The 14,869-nt window shown below is 39.4% G+C and overlaps 1 protein-coding gene across 4 annotated transcripts in view; it reads right to left on the reverse strand.

Moving 5' to 3' along the window:
- Positions 1 to 14,869, reverse strand: part of LOC136858740 (long-chain-fatty-acid--CoA ligase 1) — a 488,109-nt gene that overhangs the window by 249,731 nt on the left and 223,509 nt on the right. Inside the window, exon 1 of one of the 4 annotated variants that reach the window (XM_067138496.2) lies at positions 902 to 1,018. The exons of the other annotated variants lie outside the window; for them this stretch is intronic. Within the exon in view, the coding sequence (XP_066994597.2) occupies positions 902 to 1,001 (100 nt within the window). The 5' untranslated portion in view covers positions 1,002 to 1,018. Of the gene's footprint in view, positions 1 to 901; positions 1,019 to 14,869 lie in introns of those variants that run through there. 4 annotated transcript variants of the gene reach the window in all.

Raw genomic sequence — 14,869 nt, forward strand, 5'->3', positions numbered from 1 at the left:
TATCTCACCGTCAGATAGCTCCTCAATTCTAATCACGTAGGCTGAGTGGACCTCAAACCAGCCCTCAGGTCCAGGAAAAAATCCCTGACCTGGTGGGGAATCGAACCCGGGTCCTCCGGGTAAGAGGCAGGCACAACGAGATATAGATGTGTAACTATTAAGGAATGCAGTATAATTTATAATACCTCAGAATATGTTAATAAAGTGATTCAGAAATAAGCAAACAGATTATGTTTTTTTTTCTCCATTTAATATAAATATCAGAAGAACTGACACGAGGGAATACCTATTTGAAAACCTTCACGCATTACAGATACAACCGAGAAGTTTGAATGTCTGTAGCATATATGTGGTTTGTTTTAATAATATATTTTAAACCGAGAAATACATTTATCAGTGAATCATGTCAAATACTGATACACAGCATCGGTTAAGAAGAATTCCCGAGAAACTGTGATCAAGAAAAATTTCATGGAATAATGGTTTTAAAAAGTATGATAATTTGCATTCACGGCATTTGAAAGTCAAAGAATCATGATGTTTGATTTGAACATTAAAATAACAGTCTAATTAACCCTTATTTTAAAAAACTGCATAATGTCTTAAACCTAACGATGGTGTAAAGGACAATGATGAGTATTCCAATCATTCATGGCAAGCTGATACATCGATCGATATAAATAATACAAATCAACTTGTCGGTAACTTAATCGCTAAACTTACATTAATTCACAGTTGCTAGCAGCAATGGACGTAATTAAATGGAATTTATTACTCTGATAGAGTTTTTGAAAATATATTTCGAGTGTGAAGCAGCATTACAGATTTATTTATTATTTATTACGATTATCTTAAATTAAAAAAGCTAGTAATGAAATAAAAAATGTGGGTATTAGCTTACAGGGACAGCGGCGAGGCGATCTCTCCTGCTTCTTGCGACGCTTTTTTGCCATGCTGTTGCTTAGGTTGGAGGCGAGTGTCTTGAAGGCGGCTTGCGGCATCCCGACGTCGACGTTTAGTTCAAACTGAATATAGTCACACTTATTTGTTTCGCGCACCAGTGCTTGTGAAAATGCTGATCACTGACACAAGTCATGCGAACAAATCTTTCTATTCGACAGTCTCAACGAAACAATCCTCTTCGGCACACCAAGCATTCATGTCACTAGATATGTGAAGTCATTCGTAACAACAGAGTATATTTACAAGTATTAAATAAATTTGAGATCATAACTAATCAATCTGACGTATATCGGGTAGGTTGATGTAAAATTACAATTTCATGATGATAATATTGATATTCGGTTGATAAATCTACTCTGAACTGGAAAAATCCATATTGTGTTTGTCGTATTAAATCCCAACACCATAGTTAAGGTGGATACAAAGCACTTAAACCACGCCGGCCACTGTTGGGGTTAATGGTGGAGCTCAGAGTCGACAGCTGACTGCAATGAACTGCTACAGAGAAGTGACTGGGAACTTCAGGCGCAGAGCACCACACCGCGCGAGTTGAGTTCTCTGGCTGGCCTAGATTGCACTTGAACTTGCTAAAGCACCGTATACACGGAGTTTTGTAGACTACCCTGACAAGTTCATGCCCTTTTGTTGTGTTATCTCCACCCACGTGGAACCAACAACTCCAAATTGCATTAACTAACGGGACAAGCCGGAAACCACTCCAGGGCGGGCCTCACCAGATCAGACACGCACATGGACTCGGCTAACACTTTCGGCAGATTGTGACATCAGCTGCCTTTCAAAGAATAATAGCAGCACACAACACAGCAACATCTAATCAGAAACACATGTATTACACGAATCTCTTACTATTTTACTTTGGAATATACGGATATCATTCAGTCTAGTGCTGACTTACTATTTTCGATAACCGCTGAAGAAGAGATTTGGGGTCTCCACAAAGAATAAATTTAAAGTCAATTTTTAAAGCTTCATTTCCCTTTTATGGGCTAGATACATTCTAAAGTGAAAAATCTATATAATCTCATTATTACCATGATGTCAAAAAAAAAAAAAAAACGGGAAATAGGGTTTCTTGTGTGTGCCAAGGTTATATTAGCGGAAAGATTTGTCTTTATAAATGGAAAAGTGTCCACCTCTGTGGTGTAGTGGTTAGCATGATCAGCTGTCACCCCCCTTCCCTCCCCGGAGGCCCATGTTCGATTCCCGGCTCTGCCACGAAATTTGAAAAGTGGTACGAGGGCTGGAACGGGATCCACTCAGTCTCGGGAGGTGAACTGAGTAGAGGGGGTTTCGATTCCCTCCTCAGCCACCCTCGAAGTAGTTTTCCGTTGTTTCCCACTTCTCCTCCAGGCAAATGCCGGAATGGTACCTAACTTAAGGCCACGGCCGCTTCCTTCCCTCTTCCTTGCCTATCCCTTTCCATCTTTCCATGCCCCACAAGGCCTCTGTTCAGCATAGCAGGTGAGGCCTCCTGGGAGAGGTACTGGTCCTCCTACCAAGTTGTTTTCCCTGACCCAAAGGCTCATACTCCAGGACATTGCCTTTGAGGCGGTAGATATGGGATCCCTCGCTGAGTCCGAGGGTAAAACCAACCCTGGATGGCAAACAGATTAACAAAGCAAGAAGAAAGAAATGGAAAAGTGCAGTGAACAAAAATCATAGTTGCCTTTTATATTAAATTAGCCGAACAAAAATCCTAGTATAAAATGTAGATCGTTTCAATAGAATGTTGGTTCGACGAACGTGGTGGTGATGTTCATCGTTTTAAGAGTAAGTACACCTGGGCAACCATTCTCTCTTCCCACCAATCAGAGCAAAGAATGGAAAAGCCCCGACTATTCGAGGAATGAAGGTACCGTCAAAGGAATGAAAAAATGAAATACTTCCAAATCTAATAGTATCGGGTCGACAGAGAACAAGAGTTAACGAAAGGGGGTCAGACAGGAAAAATAAAAGTGAGAAGCTTGGGGTAAAATTAAGTGAAAGCAATGTCAGACTCAGCTGGAGACCACGTGGTCACCAACTCACGCTCCCAAGACGGTTACCCCTTAAGTCGCCTCTTACGATGGACAGGGGACACCGCAGATATATTCTACCGTCTCCATCCATAGGAGGTATCAACCTTTGCAATAAAAAAAAATAACGTAGCAAATCTTAATATTTTCAACCCTCCTTTGGAGACAACAGTTCTCAGGGATTCATCTTAGATATGATTGCCACGTCCGAGCACCATAGCGGGCAGCCAGAGGAGTTCAATCTAGGAAAAAATTAAAAATACAAACCGACTATCCCTTACTACAAATCTAAATACCACTTTCATGAAATCGAAATAATATGGATAATGGTCGGAGCTCGTGGTACCGTACCTCGTCACTTTGTCGCCACGTTGAAGCGCTTCCAACCTCCAATGAAGCTTATCCTTGAAATGATGACTCTCGTCCTCGTCCTGAGACTCCACTTCTACACCTCTGAAATGCCGCACTAATTATACAGTTTCTTTATAATTTAGAGTTTTCTTCAATTAATAAACTGTATCGAAAAATTTGGTATGTTTTACCTTGTTCTTAGTGGCAGCCTGTAAATACAGCAGGTTGTTCCTAAATAAATGGAAATGTATATGCAGGGCAGTAAGGGTGCGCTGAATTCATCCGGAAGGATGTGGTGTCGATGACGCATTAGGAAGTTGAAAAATTAAGAACCGATACTTCTATCTGGAGCAGTATACGGCCCTCGGTTCACTCAGCCCACAACAGAAATGAGTACCAATAAGTTCCTAGGGCCAAAGGCAGTCAGGCATAGAGCTAACCACTTAGTGCCAGGGTTACCTTCCATGGCCTGTACAGAGATAGCTTTGCTTTTACTTTCTCTAGAGGTGTTCAGATTATATTTATGATATTTATCAGCACAACTCAAAAATATCAGAAGGTAATGATCATGTTCGACCTATCATGTTGTTCCCGAGATTTTGAGGCACATTGATAATAATAATGTTATTTGCTTTACGTCCTACTAACTAATCTTTTATGGTTTTCGGAGACGCCGAGGTGCCGGAATTTAGTCCCGCAGGAATTCTTTTAAGTGCCAGTAAATCTACCGACACGAGGCTGACGTATTTGAGCACCCTCAAATACCACCGGAATGAGCCAGGATGGAACCTGCCAAGTTGGGGTCAGAAGGCCAGCGCCTTAACCGTCTGAGCCACTCAGCCCGGCTAGGCACATTGAAGAGCGTTATTTTTCATTGTCAGCAGCTTGTAAAGTACTCGCTTCCTGTGGCCCTTTGCAGTTTCATCGTTTTTGAAATATTTCCGCTCTTGACTGGATCTCTTCCTTCTGGTATGAAAACCAAGTATCAGGTTAATATTTCAAAATTATATATAGCGTTTATAACGTGGCTATTTCTATAGCCAATCTCCATAGAATTAGATTTTATAATTAACAATTTGCTTTACATCGCACTGACACAGATAGGTCTTATGGCGAAAGGAAGTGGCCGTGGCTTTAATTCAGGTACAATCGTACAATCTCAGCATTTGCCTGGTGTGAAAATGGGAAACCACGGAAAACCATCTTAGGGCTGCCGACAGTGGGGTTCGAACCTACAATCTCTCGGATGCAAGCTCACAGCTAAGCGCACGGCCAACTCGCTCGGTCATAGAATTAGTTACCGGCTCTTGACTTTACCACCACTGATATTTTCCTTATTTTTCCTGTGTTGGAAAAAGTAACGTTTGTGAATAATGTTCTTGATAAATTTTACCATGAGGAATTTCCGTGTAAAACTAATATTTTAGACTCCATTGCTGAATATTTTTGAACAACTTATAGATATGATCCTACATGCCCTTAGGAGGTTCACTCAGCCTATAACAGAAATGACTAACAGGTTAATTCTTGGTTGGTGGCGGTGGTGGTGTTTTATGATGAAGTACAACTTTGCAACCACCCTTTCTTAACAGTAATCAGAGGGCAGATAGAGAGCGGTCTAACAGTAAGTGATGGAATTCGAAAGGCAACAAAGGGCCTTAAATATGAAAGACTTCCTAGGCCTCGAAAACGTAATACCGTTGGGAGTCGGAAGAGAACAAGAGTTGGCCAAGGAAAATCGGATCGGACATCTGAAAATGAGGAGCCTGACACAATTACTGTAAGTGAAAACAATCAAAGGTGACGCGTACAAAACAAACTACTACTACTGCAGAGGCCGTGAATCCTGGAACACTATCACGGGCGTGCGCAGAGGGGGAGGGGGGTATTGGGAGGATAACTCCCCCCGAAATATTGAAGTTTAGAAATTGTGATTAACTGTGGCAAACATGTAAATGGAGAGTTTTGGTGGCACATTGTTTTACTTTTAATTTGAACTACGTATTTGCCAACATTGTGTTGATGCTTCCATTAATACATGAATAATATATACCGTTTTCTTCTAAAAGCAATCATCTGAACCAATGGACTTCATTTCTGCACTTGACATTTTGTGACAGTGATATTTTCCCAACAATACATCGAGTACTGAAACTTTTTGCTGTCTTACTAGTAACCACTGCCACACCAGAACGCTGTTTTTGACCCCTGGAATATTTAAAAGGTTATCTGCAGAATATGACTACACAGGAAAGATTGAATGGGTTAGTTCTTTTATACATACACAAAGAAGAACCCAGAAGACGTCTGCTATTGTAATAAACATAAATACAAAATGTGTCTTGATTAAATAATTGTGTTATTTTGACAGTTTTAATGTAGTCTTTCTAATTTCACAATATGCACCCAACATTATTTTAATATTTAATATCCCCAACCTCGGAAAATAATTTCTGCATACGCCCCTGAACCCTATACTTTACAGTCCTCGAGGGATGTTATTGGGTTTGATATTACAAACTGATGCAGCCCTTATAAGGAAGACCCTCCGATCATCGACCTCGCGCACTTCCTTTGCGTACGAGATCTAATCTCTACTGTTATTGTGGTGTGTCGAATAACGGAGCCTACGACGATGTTCCATGTGTTCAAATAAGCGATAACAAACGATCTCACAGACGTCTGACGATGTAAGAGAAACTCTAAAAATTAGAGCTCACCCAGAAGAAATCGAATAGTCACACGTTCATGTCGATCACTTCCTCTCATCACTCTCTGAGACGCCGTGAAGACTCGTAATGGGAGATCATCGATTTCGTACAAACTTCGGGAGGTTGATGTACAGCAAAATTAAACATTCAGTACGTGTCCGACGATTTGTGCCCTTGGCTCTAATCTAACGAGTAAATGACCACTTAAATGTAATAGCCTTCATGCATTTGCTTGTGAAGATCTGTATTATGACTGGTCTAGCGGTCTGCGTTCCTGACTTCCACAGGAGCATCTTGGGTTCGAGGTGTGTCAGTGCATTATTTGTACTTTTTCTTTTAACCTTTTTCTTTTATCTTGCATCTTTTTCTGTCTTTGTCTATGCGGACTAGCAAGTGCAAAGGTTAAGTATAAGCTGTATATCAGACTCGTTGCCAAATGTTAACTTTATATATTATATTAACATTGCATGTCACATTCTCAATTTTAACTCTTCTTTTTCCACCGTTTTCCCATGCATGTGGAGTTGTGGGTGCGAATTCTGTCGAACATGTGGATGTATACCTGTTTAACCGCCGGATGCCCTTCCTGACGCCAACCCTATCTGGAGGGATGTAATTACTACTGCGTATTTCTGCGATGTTTGTTAGTGTCGTGTGTTGTCTGAATTTGAATAGGAGGGTGTTGGGACAAACACAAACACACAGTCTCCGAGTAAGAAGAATTAATTAGACGGGATTAAAGATCACCGACCCAGGCGGGAACCCTCAATGCTGACAATTCAGCCAAGGAGTCGGACTCACATTCTCAATTTTGATTAAGATCGTAAAATGGTTCCTTGGATTCGGATTCGAGTCTTAACTAAAGTTGAAAAGTAATTGAGTAAAAGTAATCGAATACTTTCTCAGAAACGTTTACTTGTAATCGTAAATTTTACTCGTAATTTACGTCTTAAAATTAAATTGTAATCATTACATTCTTTCTTTCATCATTCATTCATTCATTCATTCATTCATTCTTTCTTTCTTAATCTGTTTACCCTCCAGGGTTGCTTTTTCCCTCGGGCTCATTGAGAGATCCCATCTCTACCGTCTCAAGGGCAGTATACTGGAGCTTGTGACTTTGGGTGGGGGATACAACTGCGGAGGAGGACCAGTACCTCGCTTAGACGGCCTCGCCTACTATAGTGAACAGGGGCCTTGTGGAGGAATGGGAATATTGGAAGGAATAGACAAGGAAGAGGGAAGGAATCGGCCGTGGCCTTAAGTTAGGTACCATCCCGGCATTCACCACGGAAAACAACTTCGAGGATGGCTGAAGTGGGAACTGAACTCCCTCTACTCAGTTGACCTCTCGAGGCAGAGTGGACCGCGTTCCAGCCCTCGTGCCACTTTTCAAATTTCGTGGCAGAGCCGGGAATCGACCCGGCCTCCGGGGGTGGCAGCTAATCACACTAATCACTCCACCACAGAGGCGAACATCGTTACATTCTAGTAATCGATACACATCGCATGGAAGCAAAAAAGAAAAGTGATGGTGAAAACAACTTTTTCAGTTCAGCTACAGCAGAACCAGTAAATTCACCAGTGCTGAATGAGGTGCTTTCTTACCTTCCTTCTTACCTTATCTTCCAAAGGCATCAAACGTATCCTACAATATCCTTCACTGCTGGGGATTTTCTTAAAATTAAACACAGGTAGTCCTTCAAGTGCCCCTTTAGGGCGTCTTTTCAGTAAGTGCAAAGGTGTACTTCCCCCCAAAGAAGTGGAGACTTAGTGATGATAATTTTAAAAACCAATTGTTTTGTAAAATTATTTGAAACATTAAATTTCACCAACTAAAATATAATTTATGAGAGAAGGTAATTTTAAAAGTTCCAATGTATCATGTTCAGTCTCATCTAGTGATGATAACTACTTAGTATCTCCATGCTAAAAACACATAAAATGAAGAAATATATTTTCTTTGCAAAGTGCATTATTTCAGCACCATGTTAAAGAAAGTCATTGATTTCCTGAAGACTAACGTTCTGTGAAGTAATTGTTATTTTACTGATTACTTGTTGAAAAATGTATGTGTAACTGTGAAAATTAAAATCCACAGCCCGTTTCCAGTCATTCGGCCGGGTCAGGAATGGAATGAACGAAGCCCCACCTAGCGGCGAGGATAGGAACTGTGCCGGCTGCCGAAGCCTGAAATGATAGGGGAGAGTGCTGCTGGAACGAAAGATGACAAGGAAAACCGGAGCGCCCGGAGAAAAACCTGTCTCGCCTCCGGTTTATGGAATGACCGGCATTTGAACCACGCAACCCAATGGTGAAAGGCCGGTGCGCTACCGCCTGAGCAACGGAGGCTTCAATGTGTAATTGTAACAGATTAAAATATCTCTCAGGTGACAATAATTCAGCCCAGTTACATTTTTCTTGTACTTTTTGCATCACTGGTCTTAACTCGAATCCAAAGAAGACGTTGAATAAGAAGTTTTACGTCGCACCCACACAGAGAGGTCTTATAGGGACAACGGGTTAGGAAAGGGATAGGGGTGAGAAGGAAGTGGCCGTGGCCTTAGTTAAGGTACAGCCTGGTGTGAAAATGGCAAACCACGGAAAAACCACCTTCAGGGCTGCCGACAATGGGGTTCAAATCCACTATCTCTCTGAATAAGAAGTTGCAGATATGATAGCTTATTTAAAGTTCCAAGTAAATGCTACCAAGATATCCATGGTCGAAGTTATTATGGTACTCTGATAAAGTTTAAATAAGAAGTCGAAGAGTCGGGAAAGAAATAAGATAGACTTTATTTAGAACTGTAAGTGAAGTCCTCCAGCGTACAAGCTACATATAGCAGATTTTATGATTCACCGACAATAATAATCATTTTACAGTTCATTATATACCTTCGATCAGAACATTACTGGACCAAAGTCCAACAGTATTTTCATGATTACACAGAGGCTATCAGCCATGGAACAAAGTCTCCAATAAGGCGAGACGGGAAGCTTTAACCCGGATATGACCCTTACTGACCAACTCGCATTTACTCGATTTAATTATAAATACGATAACACTTTTATTACTAGGGTCTGTCAACAACAAGTTCCTTGGAGAGCCATTATAGAGACAGTCACCTGGCTATTATAATAAATTTAGATAATGAGACTGAGTCTTGTTATTTAAAATATAGAATAATAATATCTATATATTAAAAGAGTTTACTAACAACAGCTTTACAAGTGATAAGCTTTAACAGCTTCATTTCAAGTAATACTAATCCCGTATTGACTACAATCAATCAATGAATATTCAATATAAACTTAAATATTATAATTAAGCGGTCCGCCTATTCAATACAATATATAATTTATTATATCTGGTACATGTTTCGTCCCCTAAGGGACACCATCAGCTAATAATAAATTAACATTAATATATCAGAAATAAATATTAAAATTGGAAAGACACCTTAAAATTTTTGACATTTAAAATAAGATCTTCGAAATTTTGTTAAAATTGTAAGTCATAAGACAGATAAAACAGTTAAATTGTCCATATTTTTCTTGTTGATGTTCTTGGAAAATACCAGTTTTGCTTACAAAATCTTAAAATATCATTTGTTGTAAATAGTACACTTGATTTGTATCTCTTGGTAAAAGATTTGTTGAAACTTAATAAGCATTCCTTAGATGGTATAATAAAATTTAAATGCTTCAGAATTTAAAGTCAGATCGGGGCCGTGATGGTAAAGTTCTGTGTGGTAATGGATATAATTTTATTCCTTATTATTTACCCCGATGTGCGGAGAAGGACTCACTTCTACCGAGGTAAGTGTGCATCTATATTTTGTATTGGATAGGCGGACCGCTTAATTATAATATTTAAGTTTTTCTTGAATATTCATTGATTAACAACAGCTTTAGCAAAGCCGTCCGTCCGTTCTACTGGACCAATTTGCTTCATTTTTGTTTTATTCTCTCCAGAATTATCTGCTGGTGAATCCTGAGACATTGAAAGGTCTCTAAGTTCAGCCAACTTTGAGAACTCACAATCAAATCATTAAATGGTCACTCCAATAATAATTGCAGGCGAAGGCTTACCCTAACCCGCGATACAATCTGTACATAGCAGGTTGCTAAGCGACTAATACTTTCATTAATATTCTGATCTCCGATTAACGTAAAAGTAGTTAGTGGGACGTAAAGCAAATAACATTAATATTCTGTTTTATATATATGATTTTTATCCTTAGTAATGTCGGTAATCACATACATGGTATTGTAAATAAAGGGTACAGATCTCTGCAGATGGTTATGAGGGTGTTTAGGGGTTGTAGTAAGGATGTAAAGGAGAGGGCATATGTCTCTGGTAAGGCCCCAACTAGAGTATGGTTCCAGTGTATGGGACCCTCACCAGGATTACTTGATTCAAGAACTGGAAAAAATCCAAAGAAAAGCAGCTCAATTTGTTCTGGGTGATTTACGACAAAAGAGTAGCGTTACAAAAATGTTGCAAAGTTTGGGCTGGGAAGAATTGAGAGAAAGAAGAAGAGCTGCTCGACTAAGTGGTATGTTCCGAGCTGTCAGTGGAGAGATGGCGTGGAATGACATTAGTAGACGAATAAGTTTGAATGGCGTCTGTAAAAGTAGGAAAGATCACAATATGAAGATAAAGTTGGAATTCAAGAGGACAAACTGGGGCAAATATTCGTTTATAGGAAGAGGAGTTAGGGATTGGAATAACTTACCAAGGGAGACGTTCAATAAATTTCCAATTTCTTTGAAATCATTTAGGAAAAGGCTAGGAAAACAAGAGATAGGGAATGTGCCGCCTGGGCGACTGCCCTAAATGCAGAGCAGTATTGATTGATTGATTGCACGTAGCCATGTTTGATTACTACCTGTCAAGCCAGAGAGTACTCACATCCTCTAATCACGGAAGAATACTATTCCCTGCTAGATACTCTTTGATTCTCTAACCTTTTCCAGCTTCCAAATATATTCAAGAGATTGCAGAACACCGGGCGAGTTGGCCGTGCGCGTAGAGGCGCGCGGCTGTGAGCTTGCATCCGGGAGATAGTAGGTTCGAATCCCACTATCGGCAGCCCTGAAGATGGTTTTCCGTGGTTTCCCATTTTCACACCAGGCAAATGCTGGGGCTGTACCTTAATTAAGGCCACGGCCGCTTCCTTCCAACTCCTAGGCCTTTCCTATCCCATCGTCGCCATAAGACATATCTGTGTCGGTGCGACGTAAAGCCCCTAGCAAAAAAAAAAAAAAATTGCAGAACGTTCCTAACCATTTACATGCTGCTAAGACACACGCCTTAGACATTATCTGGGAACACCTATCGAAGGAAAACCTAGCTACACTAGAAAGAGTGAAGGCCATGTATATTTAAAAAGTTATTTTCCTGACAAAAAAAAAAAAAAAAAATCCTTCAAGACTAACCAATGAGCTCACACGACAACCGCTCTATATAGAAGAACTGCGATTAAAAATAACATTGCCTTCTACGATACAATACCAAGCTTTACTTCAGGAGCTGCAGGATTTATGGAGAGATGTTTACTGAACAGACGGTGTGATGTCAGAATGGATGAATTCTGACTACGAACTGCGGCATAACATAACGCGCTTGTTATTAAAGGCAGGCAAAACAATATGACTACGATAGGCACATCAAGACGAGTTATCTGACCTATTTATAACGAAATCTGCGGTGCAGCACCGGTCCTCTAGTTATAATAAATGCGGCAGGATGCACTCATATGATTGTAGGCCTACTAGTAACAGAATGTGTCACACGGTGCTGCATTTATGATACGAGAGGGGGGGGGGGGTAGTAAAACTGCTTAAGTTTAAACAAATAAGTACGCAAAAGTAAAAAAAAAACACCCACTTAATGCTGTGAATTGTTTTGAGAAAGTTACTATGTTAATTGGACAAGTTCAACGTACCTTTTCTTGACTATTTCATAAATCATTTCCACTTACAGAATACATCAATGCGAGTTAACATTTTAAGATATAACGTACGTATGGATGATCTTTAAACAGTCCGACTCCTTAGGTGAATGGTCAGCGTAATGGCCTTTGGTTTCCGGCCGGGTCGGGGATTTTAATCTTAAATGATTAATTCCCTAGGTTCGGGGACATGGTGTTTGCATTTTGCCCAACATTCCCGCAACTCACACACCTCATACAACACTATCCTCCACCACAACACGCAGTTTCCTATACACGGCAGAAGCCACCCACACTCGTCGGAGGGTCTGCCTTGTATGTGCAGCACCAGACTAGACCACACGAAATTAATACTTTCGAACAAATACATTACGAAGTAGAAATATTTATTTATTTATTTATTTATTTATTTATTTAGCATAGCCTTCAAGGAATTAGCCAGAAGACCTTGATAGGGAAAACAAGTTGATCTATGGACCGGCAATAAGTTATTATAAGGATAAATTTCGAGTGAATGATATTAAAGTGATAGGACTAATGGTAAGAGATCGAGGGCTATTCCTCGATTCAGTGTTAACATTTGGAACCAGTTTAATTTAGACGCTTCGGAACTACAAACTACTTCTTTGTTAGCTTTACGCGGTTCCATTTCATTGTTGGGAAATCATTGCTGCATGTTATAACTCTTGTAGTTTAAAGATATTATGAGGATAATGCAATCAAAAAAATATTGTAAGCCAAAATTATAATTTGATTTGTTTTATTATGCTTTGTCCATCGCGGTAACCTTCAGCTGAGGGAAGTTTTGTATATACACGTATTTATTTATTTATTTATTTATTTATTTATTTATTTATTTATTTATTTATTTATTTATTTATTTATTTATTTATTTATTTATTTATTTATTTATTTACTTATTTATTTATTTGTGAAACCATAAACAGGGAGATGCGGAATTGCACAGTTCCAATATGAAATAAATATTTACAATGGAGTAGCACAACGCAAACTTTAAAAAATATAAATGAAAGAGCAACGAAGGGAAAAAAACAACTAATGACAAAATTAGCGGAAGGAAATTAAAAATAACTTGATAAATGTAGGGAAGCAACAATGAACAATAAAGATAATGGCAAATGAGAAGAATGAGGACATTTAAAAATTGAAAGTAAAACGAAGAGAAAAATTTATTGCTATCCACAGTACGAAAAATACTGATATGACACATGTAACGGTACAGTATATTCAAAAACATTATGTACGATAGAGGGGACAGCAATGAGAAGAGAGGGAAAAGTGGAACTGAAAGAAAGGAGCTAGGTTAAGTTAAGGAAGACTATTAAAGGAGACATACAAAGAAAAATCTTCCAAGTCCCTCGGAATATGAAGGGGTTTATTATTCCTGGCTTTTCGATTTGGGACATGTAGGGAAACTGCGTTCTAAGACAATAGACTGATGAAGACCTTCAACATTAGTTCCAAGGAGCTCATCGACTGGGGGGCTGAAAGCGCTCATGAGTTCTCTTTTGATACTCAGACACTACTTATATTCGCCAGACTACTTACAGTATAATTTACTTTTATTTTGTTATTTTTTTTATGAAATTGTTTCAGTGTATTCTTTGTCTCAGGTAGCCTCCAATGAAGGAAGAGTTTGAAAATAAATTTAAAAAATAGAGTACGAAGGTTTATCCGATTGCTGCTCAAGTTTCGACAATTAGATGCTCTGCCTCTAGCAATGACAGAGAAGAATGACTGTGCGCGGTCAATGTGACTAAGATTAGTGGGTGAAGGGGTAGACCAAATGGGAGAAACGAATTCAATAATCGGTGCGATGAGGGCATGGATATCGGTGATATCAGAAAATGTATACAGCAACCCAAAGAGTGACATCGCACATGAGGTGAGCTGGTTAGAACGTGAACACATTTTTGTTTTGTACAAGTAATTTGGAAAATTATGCCGGATATTTTGCAACAGAAATTAGACTCGTCGATGAGTACTAGTGTTTTTTACAAATCAATTAGAAGATAAAAATAAAACGAAAACAAAAATCAGGTAGTGGCCCGCCAAAAATCCCAAACGCCCGCCTGGAAGTGAGGGACGCCAGTCGTGCTCCATGTATTTTCGTGCAAATTACCAATATGTATGCAGGCTGTGAAATAAAAGGACAATGGCACTAACCGTCGGATACCTATCTGTTTATTTTTTACGTAGATCGACCTCACTAAGTTTGAAGGAATCGGTGATTTCGTAGTTGTGGCCTCCCCTCCACATCAAGAGATAGAATAGAAAAATGGTATCGTTATCCAGAACTCCCCTAGTAATGATAAATAGTGCTGTATGTTTACGACTCCTCATTTCTTTCTTCGGTGGGTTCGCTCCTCAGCCAAGGGGGGTTACGGGGGTTAGAACCCCCCACCCCCACCCGCACCCCATAGAAATTTTACAAAACATAATAAACAGAAACTGACAATAAAATGGTGACAGTCGATTTGCGATTTTGAACATTCACGGAGGGATAATTTTAAAACCAACAGATCTCTTGAATCTATTTTGTAAGAAACCTCAACTGTTGGATTTTATATTGTAATCTGAATATATCATTCGCCGTAAAACTATTCACTTAGATCACATTGTTATTGCTCTGTATTTTAATGTAAGATTTTGTAGTGTACCGCAATCTGAATATCAACATACTTTACTTGTATCAGTGTCGTTATAATTACACCACACACCACACACGCACAAGCACCTTCATTGTGTTCTATCATCAAACTATAACCCCACTATCGCCACTGTCGACCCTGGCTAAGTCTAGTGGTATTTTAAAATGTGTAAATACGTC

The sequence above is a fragment of the Anabrus simplex genome, chromosome 1, assembly GCF_040414725.1.
Source record: "Anabrus simplex isolate iqAnaSimp1 chromosome 1, ASM4041472v1, whole genome shotgun sequence".
In the NCBI taxonomy this organism is placed as follows: Eukaryota; Metazoa; Arthropoda; class Insecta; order Orthoptera; family Tettigoniidae; genus Anabrus; species Anabrus simplex.